This window comes from Lepisosteus platostomus, chromosome 2 (assembly GCF_059453375.1).
Source record: "Lepisosteus platostomus isolate fLepPlt1 chromosome 2, fLepPlt1.hap1, whole genome shotgun sequence".
Taxonomy (NCBI): Eukaryota; Metazoa; Chordata; class Actinopteri; order Semionotiformes; family Lepisosteidae; genus Lepisosteus; species Lepisosteus platostomus.
The window spans coordinates 3,187,032-3,206,496 of record NC_142612.1 but is presented as its reverse complement, the minus strand read 5'-3'; the positions used below and the strand labels follow the sequence as shown (position 1 = coordinate 3,206,496).

General features: G+C 43.9%; 1 protein-coding gene across 3 annotated transcripts in view; it reads left to right on the top strand.

Moving 5' to 3' along the window:
• Window positions 1-19,465, top strand: part of LOC148675705 (putative ribonuclease ZC3H12C) — a 47,809-nt gene that overhangs the window by 19,753 nt on the left and 8,591 nt on the right. For all 3 annotated transcript variants that reach the window (XM_088645714.1, XM_088645704.1, XM_088645697.1), the window contains 3 exons: window positions 3,285-4,093; window positions 11,454-11,593; window positions 15,237-15,471. In XM_088645714.1, coding sequence (XP_088501840.1) covers window positions 3,357-4,093; window positions 11,454-11,593; window positions 15,237-15,471 — 1,112 coding nt within the window. In that variant the 5' untranslated portion in view covers window positions 3,285-3,356. The remainder of the gene's footprint in view (window positions 1-3,284; window positions 4,094-11,453; window positions 11,594-15,236; window positions 15,472-19,465) is intronic.

The window sequence follows — 19,465 nt, the reverse complement described above, 5'->3', positions numbered from 1 at the left end:
CTGCTTGAGAATCGAAGCGCTCAGATGGAGATCATTGCTCTGTTAAAGGCCCTGGTAGCCTTATGTAGTTCAGTGCGTTTAATGTGTTTTGACGTATGTTTTTATAGTACAAAATGAGATCGAGAGATTAGGCAGGAGAGGCTGCAGCGGGTTTTTTTTTTGTTCTGAAGCCCTAAAGCCCCGAAGTCATTCTGAGATGAACCTTCCGTTTTAGCGCGGAGGATTTGCTCCCACGTTTCAATGTGAAAACGCCTCCCTAAAAATCCAGCCTTACCAGAACAGGTTTAAAATGAACATCAGCTGGGGGTCTTGAGCACTTTAAAAGCCATATGAGCACTACCCAAAACCCCACACTCCAGCCCTGTGGGAAGAGTGTTGAGAGGCGTTATCCCACACCGTCGGGGCATCATCTGCTGGTAGTGAGTGAGATTAGGAACACCTGAGAGGGGAGCAGCACGGCCAGTCGTGCCCAAACGGTTCACTTCATGAGAAAAGTTATCATGTTATACATCAGTCAGATTTGCAGTCCAGGAAGTTCTAAAGCAGCGGAGGATGTGAAACCCAGAGAGCGAATGGAGAAATAGTTTAGTATTTAATGTACAGTACGTTCACATACATGTTTGGTTTCCAAGTGAGGCTTTTAGCTGCATCGAAGGATTGCCCTCCATGAACGCATTTATAGAAAGGTGTTTCAGCAGAGGCTACAATATGAAGTGCTTTCGTATGGTTCCAGTTTTTAATATTGAGGGTATATTAGTCAAAGGACAAATGAGAAAAGTTCTTCAAGTACCGTCTTATCACAGAAGGCACTCAATCAAGAGAGTGCCGAATGTGATGTCATAATTAGGTGTCTGCTACTGTGTCATTTCACCAGAGAATCTGTTCCCTTCTGCTGTAAGTGTCAATCATTGTTTTTTCTAAAATCAGCTGCTCTTATTGGATTATTGGAAGTGCTGTTGTCTGAGCCTCTTATTTCTGTTTCTGCTTTTTCCTTCCCCTAAGATTTAGAAGGTTTTCAGTCTTGGTTGACGTCTGTTCCTTTTTTTTTTTCTCTTTTTACTTTCCAATCCTTGAAAACAGAATCCACATTTTGAAAACACTGTACATGGTCTCAAATCATCTGTGCTAAGCAGAATTGGCACTGTATTATTCTAGGCTGTGATTGTCAATTCTCCTTTTCAAACTTCAGTAACTTGATTCTGAAATGTTGAAACATTTATTTACAAAGTGTTTTTCTTTTTCATGGTTAGATTCATTGAATGTTTAATCACCCTATTTTTTCAATGTATTCTCATATATAAATGACATTACCATACACTGAGCTGTTGTATTCCTAAGGGATCCAGTGTAATGTGTGTGTGCGTAGCAGGGGAAGAGCCAGAGCTCCAGCTGAGAGGTCGAGAAGGGTGAGGTTATACAGTTTAAGTGTGGAAGTGAAGGTCGACCAGGTAGAGAGAGACTGCGGTTCAAGGAGGGCCCTGAGGTTGTCATCCCTCCACTTTTGTGAAACTGCTGTGGGATTTTTAAGACCCGCAGGCGGTCGGGCCCCCAGTTTAACATCTTAACATCTTTAACATCAAACGACAGTATCTCCTCCAGCACGATAAAACACGGGGACACCGGTTTGAGATTTCCCCCTGGAGAGTGAAATTCCTCTTGCTGGTGTGTCTCCACCCCTTCCTAAGCATCCCTAATGACTCACTGGGTGGTCTGTGGCCAGAATCTCATCCAGTTGCTTCTTTAACAACCTGGACAACATAGTCAGCGTGCATACTGCGCGTGAGGGAGAGATCTGGGGCTCCTGTTGCAGCTGGTTTCTCTCGCTGTAACAGGGGACTGCAACGGAGAGCCTCTAGCTCCTGGGGAGCTGGGCTGGTAAAGTGGTCAAGTCTTGGCTGTAGGAAAAAATAGCATCTTTTGCAAGAAATCTCAAACTCTTAGCTATAGGATCTAGAGAACCAAGCAGACCAGCCGGTTGTTGTGTCCCTGAGAGCTTCAGTTCTTTATGGACACAGCTCATTGTTTCGTCGAGCTCATGCCTCTGCAATCGAAATATGCAACATAAAGCCGATAACGGACAGCATCCACCCAGCATTTTCACAAACCATCCTCAACACCCTTGCAGACTTGCAGTCTTGCAGACTGAGGTTGAGTCCAAGAGTAGATGGAATCCACTGGGAGCTTAAAAAATAATAAAGTAAAAGAAGACTGAAATAGAGAAAGTGAAATGGCAACAGGCTGAGGGCCTAAATAGGCTGTTTGAGGGGATGTACCATTGGGTGAGTCTGACCTAAACCTGGTATTTGCGTCCTGTATTGACCAGGTCCTACAGTAAATGTGTGTTACCATCAATTTCCCTACGGGATTAATAATGTCTTATCTGGAGAACCTGCCCAGGGAAACTGCCACGATACCAAAATCAAATGCAAAATGCTGCTTTGAATCCTGTGAGATCTGAAGGTGTAGACCTCATCTTCCAGTATTTATGGACAAAGGGCTCTGTTTTTTTCTTTTTGGCCTCACTGTGCCAGTGTCGCGTAGTGCTGGTTTTGTGCATTCCTCCTCTGTGCCGACTTGAGATTTGTGTTTGCACTGGGGTTAGGACAGCTCTGATCCAGCACGGAGCAGCCGCCGATGGGGCCTAACTAGGTTGAAGCAGCGTATTGTGTGTATTGTAGAAGAGACCAGTGTGAATGGGGATTTTTTGCATGAAATGTTTTCCACTGTTTCAAGTCCAAAATGCGTCTTCTCGTACTGTGTTCCTAATGCCCATGTTTGCTTGGGACATTTGGGGTTATTTCTCACTGTGGTTTTGATCAATGCCTCTACATTTGAATAACCAGAAGTAAAACTTCTTTCACCTTTGCTGAAGACTAACGAGGTTCACTGTTAAACTGTATGACCATAAACATACGAATTTGAGTTCAAACTTTTGAAGAAGCAGTAAAAGGTCTAAACTTTTTTTTTTTACGCAGACATTTGTGCTTTCGGAGAAAGCACAATAAACCTCCTTCCAAAGTAGATTTTTTTTATTCTTCCTTTCCGAGTACTCGGGGGAAGTACAAGGTGCTGAGTTTCTGTGTGACAGGTATGGTTTTCAATAGGAATATGAAGTGTTACTGGGTCAGGAAAAGGTAGCAATTTAAGATCAAATGAGTCGAGATCTAGGGAGAGATCTGTTTTCCTGAAGTAATCCAGGGCCGCACGCGTTGTTAGGATCAGAGAAGCTGCAGTTGAGAGTCTTGGCAATACTGAGTCTTTGTCCTCGTTGATGTGTTTCCCAGGATTACCGAGCACTTTACTTCCAAGAGCAGAGCAGCACCGGAGGCGAGGACCCGGATGAATGCGACAGCTTCATGGGCTTGAAGGACCACCTGGACGATGCAGTAGAGGGCTTCCTGGACCTGGGTCTGGAATTGGACTACCTCCATGTGGAAAGCACGCACCGACAGGCTGGCGTGAGCGCCCCCTGGACCCCGCGAGAGCAGCCTGTGATGGACAAGGTGGAGGCGGGGGCCGGGTCTGCGGAGGAGACCTGCAGCAGTTCCCTGGGGGACTCGGAGGACGGCGCCGGCTCGGACAGCGACGCGGAGCAGCTCCGCAGCGCCGGGGAGCCGCCGGGCGGCGGGTCCGCGCACCGAGGCCACCGGCAGCTCTGCCGCTCACCGTGCGTGGAGCCGCCCGCCCGGGGCCCGCCGGATTTATCGCCGGAAAACAAGCCCCCAGACGCGCTCAGGGAGTATCAGACCAAAATGGAGTTTGCGCTCAAGTTGGGGTACGCAGAGGAGCAGGTGCAGCTGGTGCTGAACAAGCTGGGCCCGGAGGCGCTGATCAACGACATCCTGGGGGAGCTCGTGAAGCTGGGGAGTAAGTCCGAGGCGGAGCAGGGGGGCGGTGCGGCCTCCGCGGCCTCCTCCTCCTCGTCGTCCTGTTCTTCCAGCTCGTCGTCGTCCTCCTCCTCCTCTTCCTCTTCTTCCTCCTGCGCGTCGTTATCGCTGGCCGACAGCTCGGACCCGCTGCCCAGCGCGGAGGCGGCGGACGACAACGACAACTTAAGGCCCATCGTCATCGACGGCAGCAACGTGGCCATGAGGTGAGGAGTCCTCCGGACATCTGCCTGCCTGCGGAAACGAATCCGAGGGGGCCGCGGTGTCGATCGGGACACAGCTCATCTCCGCTTTTGTCCTTTAAAAGTCATCTCGGTCTTTCCGTTTTTACCTTTAACGCGTTTGAAGGAAACAAGTATCTGTCCCGTTTTAAAATACCCTTGAGCTCGTCAAACATCTCAATTGCAGGCCGACGTGATCAGGCCACTTTTCTGATCTTCGGATTAAGTTGTTTTCAGTGCTAACCAGAAACCGTTCGGAAGTGTTTTGCAAACGTCAGAATTTCCAGGCTTCCTTTTTTTAAGCTGATCATGTTTTTGTGTCATGAGACGAGCTTAGGCAGTAATCAAGGAGTGTGTTTACAACAGGCAAGATTGGAATTTATTTTCTGATGAAAACCAAACGGTTTCAGATCTAAACGTGTGGGGTAACGTGTACCTTAGAGGTAGGGTGCTGCTGTGCGAGATGAAAACGATATGCTTGCTGCCCTCGGGAACCTTTTGGGAAGTCCTACAGCGCCTACCCTGTAGTGTTGGATGGTACTGAAATCGTGTTTTTTTTTGTGGCAAATATTGAAATTTGGTGTTTTGAAAGTAGTTTTGGGGATGCCTCCTGAGCTGCTCGTCCAGTAAAGGGGCTTGTCTGAGCTCACCTTTCTGATCTTGGGTTTGAGCCTGGGTCACATCTACTGCCAGCTGCTGTATGATCAGGATTACTCAAGCGGCAGGTCGCAAACTGAAAATATTTAGTTTGATATAAATATCTGTTATTTGTGATACTTAGGAGCTGCACAGTAAGTCTAAACCTGGTTGAGAATTAATAAAATAAATCTCAGAAATGACGGACCAGTTGCATAGCAAGTTTCTTGCATAAGTAATACGTGTTTCAGCTTTGCTTTGATATACTTCTCCAAATAAATTCCTACAGGATAGAGAGTAGAAAGGATAATCAACAGAAGATCACACTCAGAAGATAACATTGTGCTACTTTGCTGTTAAAGCTGCATAATTGAGACCTAGGGAATGAGTGCAGAGTGAAACAAAATTAAAACAGACCTTTTATTTTCTAATACAGCTGGTAGCACTTTTATAAAAAAGATGGGTGTGGTAAGAGTAAGTGATAACAGAGCAGGGCTGCCAGTGTAGGGTTTTAAGGCTGTTTTAAAACAAAATCACAATTGCAAATGAAATATCAAAATAGCTTCATATGTTACAGCAGGTTTATTGCAGTCACATTGCTGCGCTGTACTGAGCCACAACAGTGTGAACAAGACAGGCTTTATCTGTGGATAATTGTTTTCCAGACACTGTCCATACTTCACTTTGTTTTACTCAAAATACAGAATATTTAGAAGCTTTAAGTTGTGCACTTGTTCATGTGGTTCTCTGAACAAGGGTAAAAGTTATATATGAATATTTGTCATCTTGGGGGAGATTAAATGAGTTTGGTCCTAGTCTCTGCCTTGCATAGACATAAGCACAGTCCAAACCAAAGCTCAGCCAGTACATCAGCAAGAGAACATGACCGCAGTGACTGCACAAAGGCCAGGGAGTTTTGCTGCATGCCAGATGGCTGATAACGGTTTATAAATAGATCCAAATTTCCCTCTTTAAGTCTTGAGTTATCAGGTCGCAACTTGTGATAATAAAGTTTGAGTAATGACAGTATTTGAACAACAATTTTTAAGGAGCAAGAAATAACTGAGCTCCAGTGGTTAGACTCACAGTATATTTCATATTTTGTTGTTGCATCTTGAGAATGAGGGAGTCTTTTTATAAGAGGAATGGACTGACGTTCTATATTTTAAACCTTTTTTTAGCTAAATCCTTGTAGCTTTTAATCTGTGCAGTGTGATCAGTCACCAAAAAGAAAAGCTTGGCTCACTTCTTTACCTGCCTGCACTGTGTACAGCATGTCATAGAAAATAAGCCCCTTTGACATGCAGCTTTTCAGACATGCAGCTGTTTCTCCTATTTTGATTTTGAAGAAGATACCTGCTGAATCAGTGCATCATTCACATCACATTCAGACCGCACAGAACTCTCTGAAATATCTTTAATGATCACTGTTGGCAACAGTAATTTAATTATTCATGGTTACAGAGCCCTCTCTCAATAGCTTTCCTCAGTGGAAGAACTTAGCAAGGGTAGCTTTTTTCTGGGTATTGTTAATAAATGGAATAAATCCATCACTTTTTAGAGTTGATCACTGTTATAGGCAGTGCGAGGAAGTGTGATCCGTTATACAGTATTTGAGCTGTCTTTGGAAGTGTAAGCAGGTAGCATTTTTGTGTGTTGCCTTTCTCACAGTTAAATGCATTGGCTCTTGAAGGGACCTTGGTTTTGAGCTGAATGATTTGTCTGTTTAGCGTGTCTGAAAGTTGTGAAAGTTTGTCTGGTGGTCTGATTTTGTTTGCTGGTGACAGTCCCACGAACATGTGGGACTGTACAGAGAGGGTGGGATTTTGTGTTTACTTTGGAAGACAAGGTAAACTATTAGGAAATCTTAGGTAAAACAAATTAAGTCCTTATTCAAGAGTGAAGGGAACTCAGGGAGCTCACCATCAACCTCATGGTGTACCAAAGGACACCACTGAGGAGAGACAGTTCCAGGCCTTTCCTGTTGGCTTGGTTCAGTAGTTTGGTGACCACGTATTTCCCGTGTGGAGGCAAAGTATTTTTTTTTGCAAACCAGTATGTCTTGTAGAGCAGTGAATGGGATTTACAGACAATTAACTTTCTGGTAATGTATGGATGGAATTATAGGGAAAAATCCACGTTGGATTAAATGACGGGGCGTGATTTTGTGCTCGGAGCGATCCCATTCCGTACATTTCCATGATTGAGATTGAGATATCCCCCTGTCAGAATCTGGCCGTGTGGTCTGCTCCGTTCTGATGCTCCTGATAACCAATTTCACCGCTGTGTAGACACAGGGGATGGAGTTGCAAGGTTTTAGCAAGGCTGTGCCAGTGTGAGCAGCTGTCGTGAGTCATACGTTGTCGATGAGTATAAAATGGGACGGCGTGTTCCGTTGTCAGTGGGCCTAAACCGTGGAGGAGCTTTTGTTTCTCTAACTGATCAGTAAAGGTACATGCATTATAATTTCCCCATGCCTCCCAGCCCTTTCGTAGCCCCCTTAGTCTACCAGTAATGTTCCTTATTTTGGGCGACGTCATTGATTACACTGGCCTCGGGTTCAGGTCCTGAAGAATGTTTACTCCTCCAGGTTTTCCTGCTTTATTCATCCAACAGACCACTTTCTGTCTTGCTTACCGGAGAACGGCTTAATTGTGTCACCCAGTGGCTGATCCGATTCCCTTGAGTCCCAGCAGGTGGTCTAGTCTCTTTTCTGTTTGACCTTGCTCTTTGCTCTAAAAAGCAAGGGAACTTTATATGGGATGGGGAACTGGACAGGCTGGATGGTAGTCCCAGCTGAAATGCGCTCGGGAACATTAGTTTCTCTCCTCCTCCTCTTGCCTTCTATGTGTGCACAAATCATAGCGGAAACAGTGTGGAGCCACCCGACCCCATCACTGTTGGAACCAACCAGGCAGTCGTAAGTGTAGAGCACTTTAGGTGGGTGCCACACATGCAGTTGTCTCTTGAGAACGTGGTGAAGAATGATTCATCTGGCCCTTTTACGTTTCTTCAGTGCTGAGTAGACCAGTGCCTGTACTCTTTACACCACTTTACACCATTGCTGGTATGATGAACGAAAATTGTAGGTAATCCTGCCTGCTCGTAACTCAGGTTTTAGTTTGCAGTTGCTCTCCTCATTTTGCCTTTGCATTCCAATGAATGCGCGGATATCACAATCCAGGAGTCCATGCTTCCACCCACTGTTCCCCAGTACCGATGGTGTCCCTCCCTTCCAGCTCTGGAAGATCGAGTCAGAAGGTCAGGACAGTGACTATGTGCGGGAAAGGTTTTCTGTTCGCACCTAAGACCACTGTCTTAGGTGCAAACTAAAGCCTGTGATTCCTCACACCCATTCAACCAGAGAGATATGAAACAGATTGTAGGATCCCAAATGGCATCTCCCTGTCCTGGTTGTTTGACTTCTGACACTGCCCCTTTCCCTGTATGTTCCTCTGATATGTAAAAGTCTTGCCTACTTTTAATGTACAAAAAGGAGAGTAAAGCTTCAGTCCAATGAGCATGTCTTGAGTGCTAGGGGAAACCCTATCTCTGTGATGTGCTCCCCTTCAGCTGATCGTATTAAAGATCTCTGTTGACAATCTCCCAACCTGAGTGAAGACTGAGTTTTCTTCGACACAGCCTCCATGCTGATGTCGTCTGAGACCCCGCTGCTGTTGAAACATCAGTGGGCTGAGCGGTCCCGGACGCTGATGCTCCTACCAAATGAGCCCCAACAGTCTCCCGTGTTTCAGAGTCGCTTAGGTCTCGTCCTGCAGTTGTGCTGCCCTGATCATAGGCACCTGGGCCTGTCTCGTATTGTATTGCATGATCCCCAGCATGCTGGGATATTGTTTAGTGAAGGAGCCACACCTCTGTACCTTTTTACCCAGGTGTTTCCAGTTTTGTCCACCAGCTGTACCTGCGCGGTTTGCGAGGGTCCCGTGCCGGAGGTCTGAGATCCTCGGGAATGCGCAGCTATCATCATCTCGGTGATGATTCTGTAGCCACTGCCAGTCTTCAAGCGATAACCTCCCTTAGTTTGCTGAGCTAAACGCAGCCAAAAGCATGTTCTGCTCACTGTTCAGAGGTTGGCTGGGGGCAGAGAGACCCTTAAACTGTACTTTGTTGCATTCAGTTGCAGAAATTGCTCCTTAACTAATTAGACTTCACTAGTGAACCTGTTCAGGTTTATGAAATGTATGATTTTGATTATGTGCGCTGTGAATGCACAGCATTAATCTCGCCAGACAGTTTGACATCTTGCTTACTTTTACGGTTAGGGGTTTTGTCTTTTTATTTGCAAAGGATTTATAAATGTCATTATTGTTTAGTAAGAATTTTGATTAGTTAACGTCATATTTGTTGTTCATGTGTGCTTTAGATATGCTGATATCATTCTTCCATATAACTGCTTCCTGACGCCTTTAAACATAACAGGTTGTGTAGAAAAGAGGTGTTGGCAAGTTCCACATGTTGTAACATATGGTTATGGAAAGTTGAAACACCTGTACTCAACGGGTTTATGTTTAGTTCTGAGCATGCGGAGAGAATCTAAGACTTGCACATGTATTTTAATGGGACTTTTGTGTCACTTTTACGAGTTTTCACCGACGAGCAAAAATTCTGGAACTGGTTGTGCTCGTATAGCCAGGGATGAGTGCATGTGAGTTGTGTGCTCTCTGGTGCTTCCCAACTGCGCAGCGATCTTTGTTACAGCCCGTGAGCCAATTTCTGTAAGTGTGGTTTATTTTAAAGTCTGAAGTAATCCTGCATTATTCCTTATTTGGAGTAATAGCTGATTATTGTAGAATATTTTAAGAACTGTATTCATTGAATGTGGGTGTCATGGTTGTCCCAAAGACGTGCTAGTAGGCTGATGGGCGTCTGGGAAGTTGTCTGTGGGTGTGAGCGTGTGCGTGTCTGTGACAGTGTCTGCCTGCGATGGACTGGCGTCCCGTCCAGTGGGGTAGCCTGCCTTGTACCCCTTGTTTGCCGCGCTGGCTCCCCCCACGACCTCGAATTGCACAAAGAGGTTAGAGAACGGGCGGACGGATGGCTCATTGTTTTTATAAAACGAACGTAACGGGTTTAATCGCCAGTTCTTTCCACTGAATTTCGATTTTTTTTTCCCGTGCAGTGGCCTTGATTTAAGATGTTGTTGATTGAATTTTAGGTTTCATACAATCTAAACATAATTTACAGACCGAGACAGGGGGGCGTCCTGAGATGTTTTTAGCAAGTGTGAAACGACAGGAGGAGGTCGGTGGCCGAAACGGCGAGCTCTGTGCCCAAGTGGCGTTGTTCGTCCTGGTGCGAAACTGGGTGCTGCAGAGTGTGCAGCCTCAAACACCCCATCAAGCCTTTTAAAGTCCTAAATTAAGAAACGGTTTATATGTTTTATAGGGGCCTTAAAACCCAAAACGTGCAAATCAGTGTTTTAATTGAAGTCTACCTGTACTTTCTTAGCTTAAAGGGGAGCTGCAGCACAATTTTTACCTTTTGGGGTTGAAATGAATCGGCATTGAAGAGCGCATTTCAAACCACGATAAAGGCCAAATGTGCACAGCTTGTAAAACCTCCAATTTGCACCACAACATAGAAGAAATTTGCAGGTACGCCCAGCACTGCGTTTTGCGATTCAGAATGAGGCAACATAACGCCCGGTGAGGTGAATCATCCCTGTCGCGTCATGAAGAAGGAGGCTCGTGAATACATCTCTTTTAATCCAAGAAATAGTGCTCTGGATTTCTAGATGGTTTTGCCGACAAATAACAAGTAAATAGTAATTCTGCATGCAGGTGGCATGGAACATTTCTGTAGTGAAATGTCTAATTCAAAACTGTACTTATTTGCTCGTACGTCACATTCCATCACTCGTACGTCATCATTACAGTGACTAGTGAGCAGGAAGGGCTGCTTACATTGCCCTTTGTGGGAACTCTTGCTCTTGCCTGTGAGACCAGGGGTTTGCAACAACGTGGTGATTTACAGTACTTTAACAATTTTGTGCTTAATCCCAAATTTCTTTTGTTTCTATAACGTCAATGAGTTTATTTTGTTACTGAGATTAAATAACCGGTCTGATAACTTCGGGACAGTAGATCCCCCTTTAAGCGCAGTCTTATCCAGAACCATGTCTGGCATTGAGGTGATCTACGAGGGTGTGTATTCATGTGACAAATAGGGTTTATGTGCTCACTGCAGATTACACTGCAATAAAAAATAAAAGCAGAATGTTAACCTATAGTTGCATATCCTCCCCACACTATGATAATGTTGGTTTTTCAATATAATTAAGATTGCCCAATTTATTTTTTGTGGGAAACTGTTTATCAGCTGCCTTGTTCTCAACTAAGAGGATAATATTTGCCATTACCCATTTATTTCCAGTTATAACCCATATATCACCTATTTAGCCACAAAAGCCACATTCATAGTTTAGCCCGTAATGCTGTATTTTCATGATGGTGGTTTATTAAACTGGTGAATACGAGTTGAATTTTTTAAAAAACGGAGGATTCAGAGAGGTTTAACCAAAATGCTTACTTTAACTGTACAATACGTCTTTTCTCCTTAGGTTTCTCCGTTTCAAAAGTAAAGGTTCAGTGAATGTTCTCAAGATGAGTTGTTGAAACATGTGAGCAGTTGTTTTCTTGTTGCATGTGAACAGTTGTTTTCTAAGCTGTGTATATTACTGACTTTTCAGCCATGGAAACAAGGAGGTGTTTTCTTGCCATGGAATTCAGTTGGCAGTGGACTGGTTTCTGGACCGAGGCCATAAAGACATCACTGTGTTTGTTCCTGCCTGGAGGAAAGAGCAGTCCAGGCCAGATGCTCTCATTACAGGTAATGCTTCTTTAACTACCCGTGGGCCAAACAATATTCAGGTCATAGCAAGCAAACTAGTTATAGCAGAACTGTGGACTTTTCAGGGGGCACATTCTAATTAACAGTGAAGCCCCTGCAGTGATACAGTTGTGCTGCGAAAATACATGAGATTTTGCAGTACGTTTGCCGAGATGTCATTAAAGAAACTCTTTGAAATGTGGAATTGTCGAGTTTTGAGTACAGTCCAGTCAAGAGGAAGAAAGTTCTGTTATTTATAATGTATATCAAAATGTAAACTATGAAACTGTTACATGCTTTTCCATATGCAGTTATTTCATTGTGTCGATTTGTGCACCTTGTTCACACCATCAGAAAGTTGCCAAGAAGTTTTTAGACTTTTTAATTCTATGACAGATTGTTATTGTACAAAGAGAACAAAATACCGACTATGGCTTACGGCCACACCACCTAAAATACCAAATAGTCTGTTACATCCAACCTCATCTGCAAAGAATCTGCAATTTTTATTGGCTACACAGTGTTTGTAGTCTACTCAACTCTATTTTTGCTAAGAAATCTGCTGGCTTAATAGCATCTCAGTGGTTTACAGTAGATTATTTTTTCAAATCTGTGTTCATTTTACAGTTGCAATCTTAATTCCATTTGGAGGTGTAGATAGAGCTACTATAAGGTTTTATAAAAGTGTTCTGGTTAGTATTAATTATTTAGTATTATATTATTTAGCACTGTAATACAATGTCTTGCATAGGTGTCCACCCCTTACCAATGATATTCTATTCTAAGTACAAATTAACACATTTCTAAAGTGACCATTTCTAATTGACAGTTGAATGCTCACACTGAATACCGCTGTGGGTTAGAGAAGCTCTCGACATACGCGGTCAAGTAGAGTCGAGAAGTAACACAAACTAGAGGAGAATGTCGATTGCTGCTACGCGTGTTCATGCCTCCCCCAGTCGATACCTGCTGGGAGCACCTGTGGCAACAGTTGTAGCTGTGGCAGGGATATGTCTCTGCTCACTGTGCACACTGGGGCGGCGAGGTGCTTGCAGACCTGTTCAGGTTCTGTCCAGCCCTGATTGGCAATTGTTGGTGGACAGAGATGGGCAGGTCTGGTCAAAGGTTCCCTGTTGGGTTTCAGTCAGGCCTTTGAGTTGGTCACTGATGGGGGGTCACTAAGTCGCTCCGGCGTAGCTTTAGATCATCACCCCAGTTTTATGGCTGAGGGTTTGTAATGTGCCCTGTCCATTTTCCCCTCAGTCCTGACATGCTCCCCAGTCTCTGCTGCGAAGTTCCTGCCACCCCCTGTCCTGCTGGGCGCGAGGGTTGGTGCTGACTGAGTGAGGCACTAGGTTGCATTTGCGTCGGATGCAAAGCTTTGCGTTAAAAATCAAAAGGTTACGGTTTTGGGTCATCTGCCCGCAAAGCCTTCTGCCATGTTTGCAGTATCTCTTCGTTGCTTTATTGGAAACCCCATGCGGGGTATAAGTGACTGGGCTGCTGTTGACCAATGAGCTTTTTCTCCCATCCGAGCCTCAGTTCTGTAAGTCTCCGTTGGCCTCGCGGAGATGGTACTGCTGCTCAGCTTGGCGAGACAGCCTGCTGTAGGCCCCATCCGAGTGTCTTCCGCTTCCTAATGAGCGACTTCACCGTGCACAAGGCGATGTTCAGGGGCTTTGAAGCGTTCTTCATTTCCCAACTCCTGCTCTGTGTCTTTCGAAACAGCTCGGGATCAATGTTCTCTACATCTCCTTGGTCACCGCGGTTGAAAGTTTCTGGACTTGTACTACCTGACTCAGGGACCCTACAGAGAAGGTGTATTTGCTCTGAAATGATGTGAACCGCTGTATTGGCACAAAGGCTGTTCAATTAATTGTGCTCTAAGTAATTTTGTGAGCATGAAGGAATTGCAATAAGTTGCTTTCGCGAAAGTGAGTACTTCTATGCGTTAATGCATATACAATTTAACATTTAGATTTTTTAAATAGTTTTTAATGATAAGTGTTAAAACCATAAAAGTGTCATATTGGACCAACTGATTAAAATTATCTTTAAAAATGAGATTATTTTTAATTCAGCAAAACAGGATATCATTGGAAGGGGTTAATACTTTCGGCACAACTTCCAGTAAAACAAGTCTAATAATTGCACAAGATCCACTGAGTGTTCCTATGAACTTGCTTATCGGGCTTTCCTAAATTGCCTCAGACATCTCCTGACAAATCAGTAATGCAGTCTTTTGTTATTACTTTTTACTTTATAAAAGTTTTGAAGGTTGAATTGAATGAGATGGCATTACACTCTGAAGAAATACCATACTCATAAAAAGATTAAGGCTGGTACTGTATGTCAGCACAATAGAAATAGCAAGGGCACCTTTGCTCAAAAGTCCAAAAAGGTACCAAAATGAATGTATTCTGGACTTCAGTTCTTGCGTCTTTGGAATTAATGTCAGCTTTGCAGCTCTCACTTGCCCTTTGTAGTGGTGTGTAAAATTGGGTAAGTATACCTTACTGCCGAGGTGCTTCTGTTAGTGTTGAGGATCAGCTAAAGGTGGTGGTTGCTTTCACCCGTTTCCCCCTCTTTGCAAGATAGGTGTCTAGATATGCAAGTGATAACCTTACAGTACCTGTTTTAAAATTATCCTTATTGTTTGCATCATGTACTGAATCTTCACTGCTATGTGTAGGTCAGGGGGAAAAGCGATCTGTAGACAATTTCTTTCTAAAACTAGATCATTCATGCGAAAAGGCAAAGGTCTTGCAGAAATGACAAGTAATCTGAGAACCTGTGTAATATGGTAAATAAGCTGGAATCTGTTGCGATTTTCCATGCATCTTATTCACACAGACCTTCTTTACATTGTTGCAGCTGTGGAGCCAACTGTCAGCTGAGCAGTAGTGGAAATATGGCAGTTTCCTTGCCCAGTAAGACACTGTGTCAGCTTCACCCACACAGAGCGATTTCTCACACCATGACTTCTGTTTATTGCCAATATGTGCAAGGCTGTTTATAAAGGGATTTTATTGCCCCCGAGACAAGTAATTAATGGGGGGAACTTCTCTGACTTAAACACTGTGGAAAGTCTCCATGCTTAGAGCAGACTTGCAGAAGGCAACTCATACCCTAGAGACTGACAGCTTGTGTCCAGGCTGTGCCACGAGCTGACAGCTGTTAAATACAGTATTCCCTGGTGATCCCCAAATGAGACATTTGTGTGGTCTCTTTTCCACACAAAAGTCCATTGGGGTTAATTGAATTTGATCAGGAGGTTTAATTTAGACTAGAGAATGGTTACAAATTCTAAGTTCCCTTTAAGAAATACCAGAAGATGAAAGATTTGAAAAGTGTGCTGCAAAAGTTAAGAGATTCCTGTGTGTATTTGGAAGATTTGATTTTCTATTAAAAAAAATATATAATTCTTCTGTGTTTTGGCAGGTGTGTGTGTGTGTGAGATACGAATTCAGACAAAAGCTGCCTTCTGTTTTTGGTTGTCTGTAACGTGAGGTGTGCTCAGTTTGAAAGTCCGCGCTGCTGGGAGCCGAGGTGTTGCCCAGTGCCGTGTGCCACCCCAGCCCGCTCTCAGAGGGAAGCTCCGTCAGTGCAGTGATGCTGCGGTGCTCTCCTTCTTCCCGAACAGACCAGGAGATCCTGCGGAGGCTGGAGAAGGAGAAGATCCTGGTGTTCACGCCCTCGCGGCGCGTGCAGGGGCGCAGGGTGGTCTGCTACGACGATCGCTTCATTGTCAAGCTGGCCTACGAGTCCGACGGCATCATCGTGTCCAACGACAACTACAGGGACCTGGCCAACGAGAAGCCGGAGTGGAAGAAGTTCATCGACGAGCGGCTGCTCATGTACTCGTTCGTGAACGACAAGTAAGGTCATGGGTTGGACGTGCTTATCTTTGAGTTCCAGTAGGAAGGAGGGTGATGCATGCAGGCCGAGGAGACATTTTTGGAAAGCAACAGGTTGTCGTCTGGTGGTAGCAAGGAACTGGAGTATGTAGTGATCCTGAAATGTGAGAGGGGTTTTGTCAGCGTGCGGGGTGCCAAGGAACAAGGAGAAGCTAATTCCATGTAGAAAAGTAGAAAAAGAATACAATGTATTGACTGTGGAGCCTTCTGTGGAGCACAACCCTGAAGAAGGCTTCCCTTGCAGAAACATTTTTTTCTACTTATCCGCTACAATTAAGAAAGAATTTGTCAGTAAAGTTTAGATTTCATAGACTGATCATACAAACCAGTCACATAATCCTGATTCATTTGGTTTGCACATGGGTTGTTGGTATGTGCTTTTTGGAGCACTCGCTTAGCTTTGTGTTATCCTTTTTTTTTCTGAAAGTGTAATCATAGTAGCATAGTAGTTCTCTACTACCTCAATTGTGACACTATTCATCTCTGTTCTTTTTGCCTAGTCATGTTACTGTTTTGTGCTGTTGAAGACTGTAGCATCAGCTGTTTGCATTTCAGATGCGTTTCCAAATTCAGCTGGCTGTTAGGGTTTTTCTGATCAGGGTTTGCATTACAACATAAGTAATGTAGCATAGGTTCTGTAATATCCCTGAAATTATGAGCTCCACAGATCCTTTAATGGTACAAACAGTAACTGCCTGAACTAAAAATGTTAAGCAATGAACTTTCTGCTTAAGATAAAGTCAAAAGAAGGACAAAAGTAGAAGTCAAGTATTGAAAATCATGACCATATGTAAACTTTCAGAAATTAATATTCCATTTTGGGAGCTCATATTTTCAACAGTTAAAATTTAAATTTAAAACGACTGAATTTAATTACATGTAGCCCTGTGTCTGCCAAGTGCCATAAGAGGCCCACAGCTGACATTGTGTTGTGTGGGCAATTATATAATCATTACTGTATTTTAAATACCGTTTTCTCTGTGAATTATCAGCATCAGATGTCTGCAGTTGTTAAATGTCTTGACTGCTTCTAAGTGTGAAACTTAGTATCAAGTAAGATGGTTTATGATTTCAAACACACCAGTCCAAACACTTTCAGTCCAAATGAAAGTGATGAATTCTGATGTCAGTAGCAGGAGTTACAGTATTTTAGTGATTTTTTTTTTATGGCATTGGGACCGGATGTCCTACATTTCTGGGATTGTTAGGGGCTGTTAAATGCAGCCTACAGTTTTATTAGGCTTGCTTGGAAATTATTAACTACCCCTTCATCTGATTCCAAGTATGTTCTTTTTCCCCAGATCAGTATCGGATATGAGGAGTGAAATGATCGGCAAATCTTTGATTTTATAAATAATTACAGTGATTAAAAAGATTAATGTTGGCTGTAAGGTTGTTTTCTTTTGAAGCTGTGATCAAGTTTTGCTTTTAAACGATTTTGTTTTACAATTATGCAAAGTGAGAATACGAATTTTGACAAAAACAGCTGCTTTGCATCAGGTTTATGAAAACACAGTTATGCTGCACAGGGCAAGTCGCAGTTTAAGGTTAACCAGTAAATGCTAGATTAGCCTTTTAGATCAATTTGTGGTTCCAGGCCTACAGCACATTTAGAAAATTCAGTGTCTGGTGTTTTGATTTAACTCAGGGATGCGGTTTTGAAACAAATTGCCTTGTAGAATTAATCCGGTACAGGGGACAACCTTCTTATTTCTGTGTTAAAAGCATTATGGGGGAAGATATGTTTGGATATGAATGCATGGCAGTACTTCATGGCAGTACAATGGTGTTTTCCAAAATTTTAAAATGGTTTTGTTCCATTTGCTCTGGATGCAGTTAAGATCTGTGGTCCCATATCTCTTCTTGTATTTAAAGGACCACAGCTTTCATGGTCATTCTCATCTCATGGCTGAATACTTTCAGAATACGTTTCACGTTACTAAAAACCTCCGATTCTATAACTTGATTTCTAGCCAAGCCTTTCCATTTAGTTGGTAGCAGTACATTTTTAATATACAGTATATCTGAACCGACCCAGCATCCCCCCAAAGAATCAAACGACTAACAGTGACTTTTGCGTCCATTTGTGCCACTCAAAAACGTGTTTTGTGTTTTAAATAAGCGTGAACTACAGTATGTCTCGACTTCATTGGGCGTTTCAGGATGCTGTGCTCAATGTTTCATTTTCCTGTCTTAGAAATGTAAGAAACACATTTAGGCGGTTTTTCGTGGCGGTAATGTGTTTTGACCGCCGAGGTCCCTTGCCATCGGTGGTTGGGTTCACCTCCGATATTCGCCAAACCTCTGCTAATCTCACGCAACAACTCCCCCAAGGTCCCAGCGTCTGAAGCTTTTACTTACAATAATCCGATCAACGACAACGTACGTATCAACGTACTAAGAACAATATAACCAGATACCTGGCAAGATGGTCTGGTGCACGCAAACTGTTCACTAAATGATGCTGAGTGCCCCATATCTCTCAGCGAAGCAAGGAATCACGACGCTGCTGTAAGGTAGTGCTCCTTAATTCATGAGTGGCTGTGGAAAAGGACGAGTTCATGCTATCTGTGTATTTGATTTGTCTCCTTGTGGGTGCTGGTGTTGTCCGTTGTCTATTTTTTTAAAAACATTTATTCCCCACTTTCAGTACCGCCGGTTTGCGAACACCCACGATCCAACAGAGAGCCCTGTGGGCAATGTTCCCTCTAAGCTGTGGGCACACACCGGTGATGAAATCAGCGCCCAGAGGAAATTGAACTGTGCACACAAAATTAAATTCCCCCCCCAAAACTGATGATAAAACGAACACGGTCGCCAGTTGAAAAATGCGAAATGGACCGCATGAGACCGTGAGCTGTGCTCTCGTCGTCTCGTACCTCCCTGCTCATGCTCGGCGGGGAATGTTGCCTGTGGGTGTGTTTTTTCACATCTCGGTCCCCTGCTGCGCTTGCTGCAGGATTCTTTAAAAAAAAGGCTGAAGCATTTTGTGACGCAGGTGAAGGGGACCAGAGGAAGACGTTATGGGCTGTGTATACAGTGCTATACACAGCAGGTCGAGCATGTCGGAAGCACGCCCACGCGATTAAACATCACATTTCAAGTGTGAAACCTCTCAGTGTGTTTGTACATAGTATTTGTGTGTACCAGTCGGTCATGGGTACGAACAAGTTGACGATATGTTCAGGCTACCCTGAGCAAAGCTTTACTTGAAACACGCAAGGAGTAAAAAGCAAGTCTGTTCTCTGGCATGAACTGATTTTTACTTCTGACCGACACAGCTGTGCTTTGGGACGTTTTGCTGGATTTATGTATTGAAAGCACAGAAGTCTGACTGGTGACTGCCAGTTATCATTTTAACATCAAATGGCACAAATGTAAATTAGATGTTAGGTCTTGGAATTACTCCCTGCAGTCACAGTGGTGTACTGCACAGTAGGTATTGGTTTATTTACCTGATCTTTTTGGCGGGATGAAATTGGGCAGTGGGCCGGACCCAGCCTGGAGTCTGTAGGGTCCACCTCTGCCTTGGAGAGAGACACGCCTGTTTTGGATCCCCCTATTCCACATTTAATGAAAAAGTATTGCCTCTAGTTTACTAATGTTTTATCTGATAACAGTCATTCTGTCAGCAGTGATACTGCTGTAAACTAATATTTCAGTGTTTCAAAGTCAGCGTTGAAGCTCATTAATGACACGTTAACCAGTAAGCCTAGAGTTGATAAGCATCAATTTGCTTTTAGGACTACAGAGTAAACTGGACAAATTCCTTCTGGTACTTCACTTCAGGCTGGACACAGATGGATGTGGACAAGCCTGTCAGGGTAGCTCTTGCACTTATAGGGAAGGGTTCGTTTCCAGGCCTTGGGGAAATCGTCTTTTTCTTCCTCCTGCGCGGGAAAAAGCAAAGTCAGGGGTGACAAGGAGTTGCTCCCGCTGGAATATACTTCCTTGC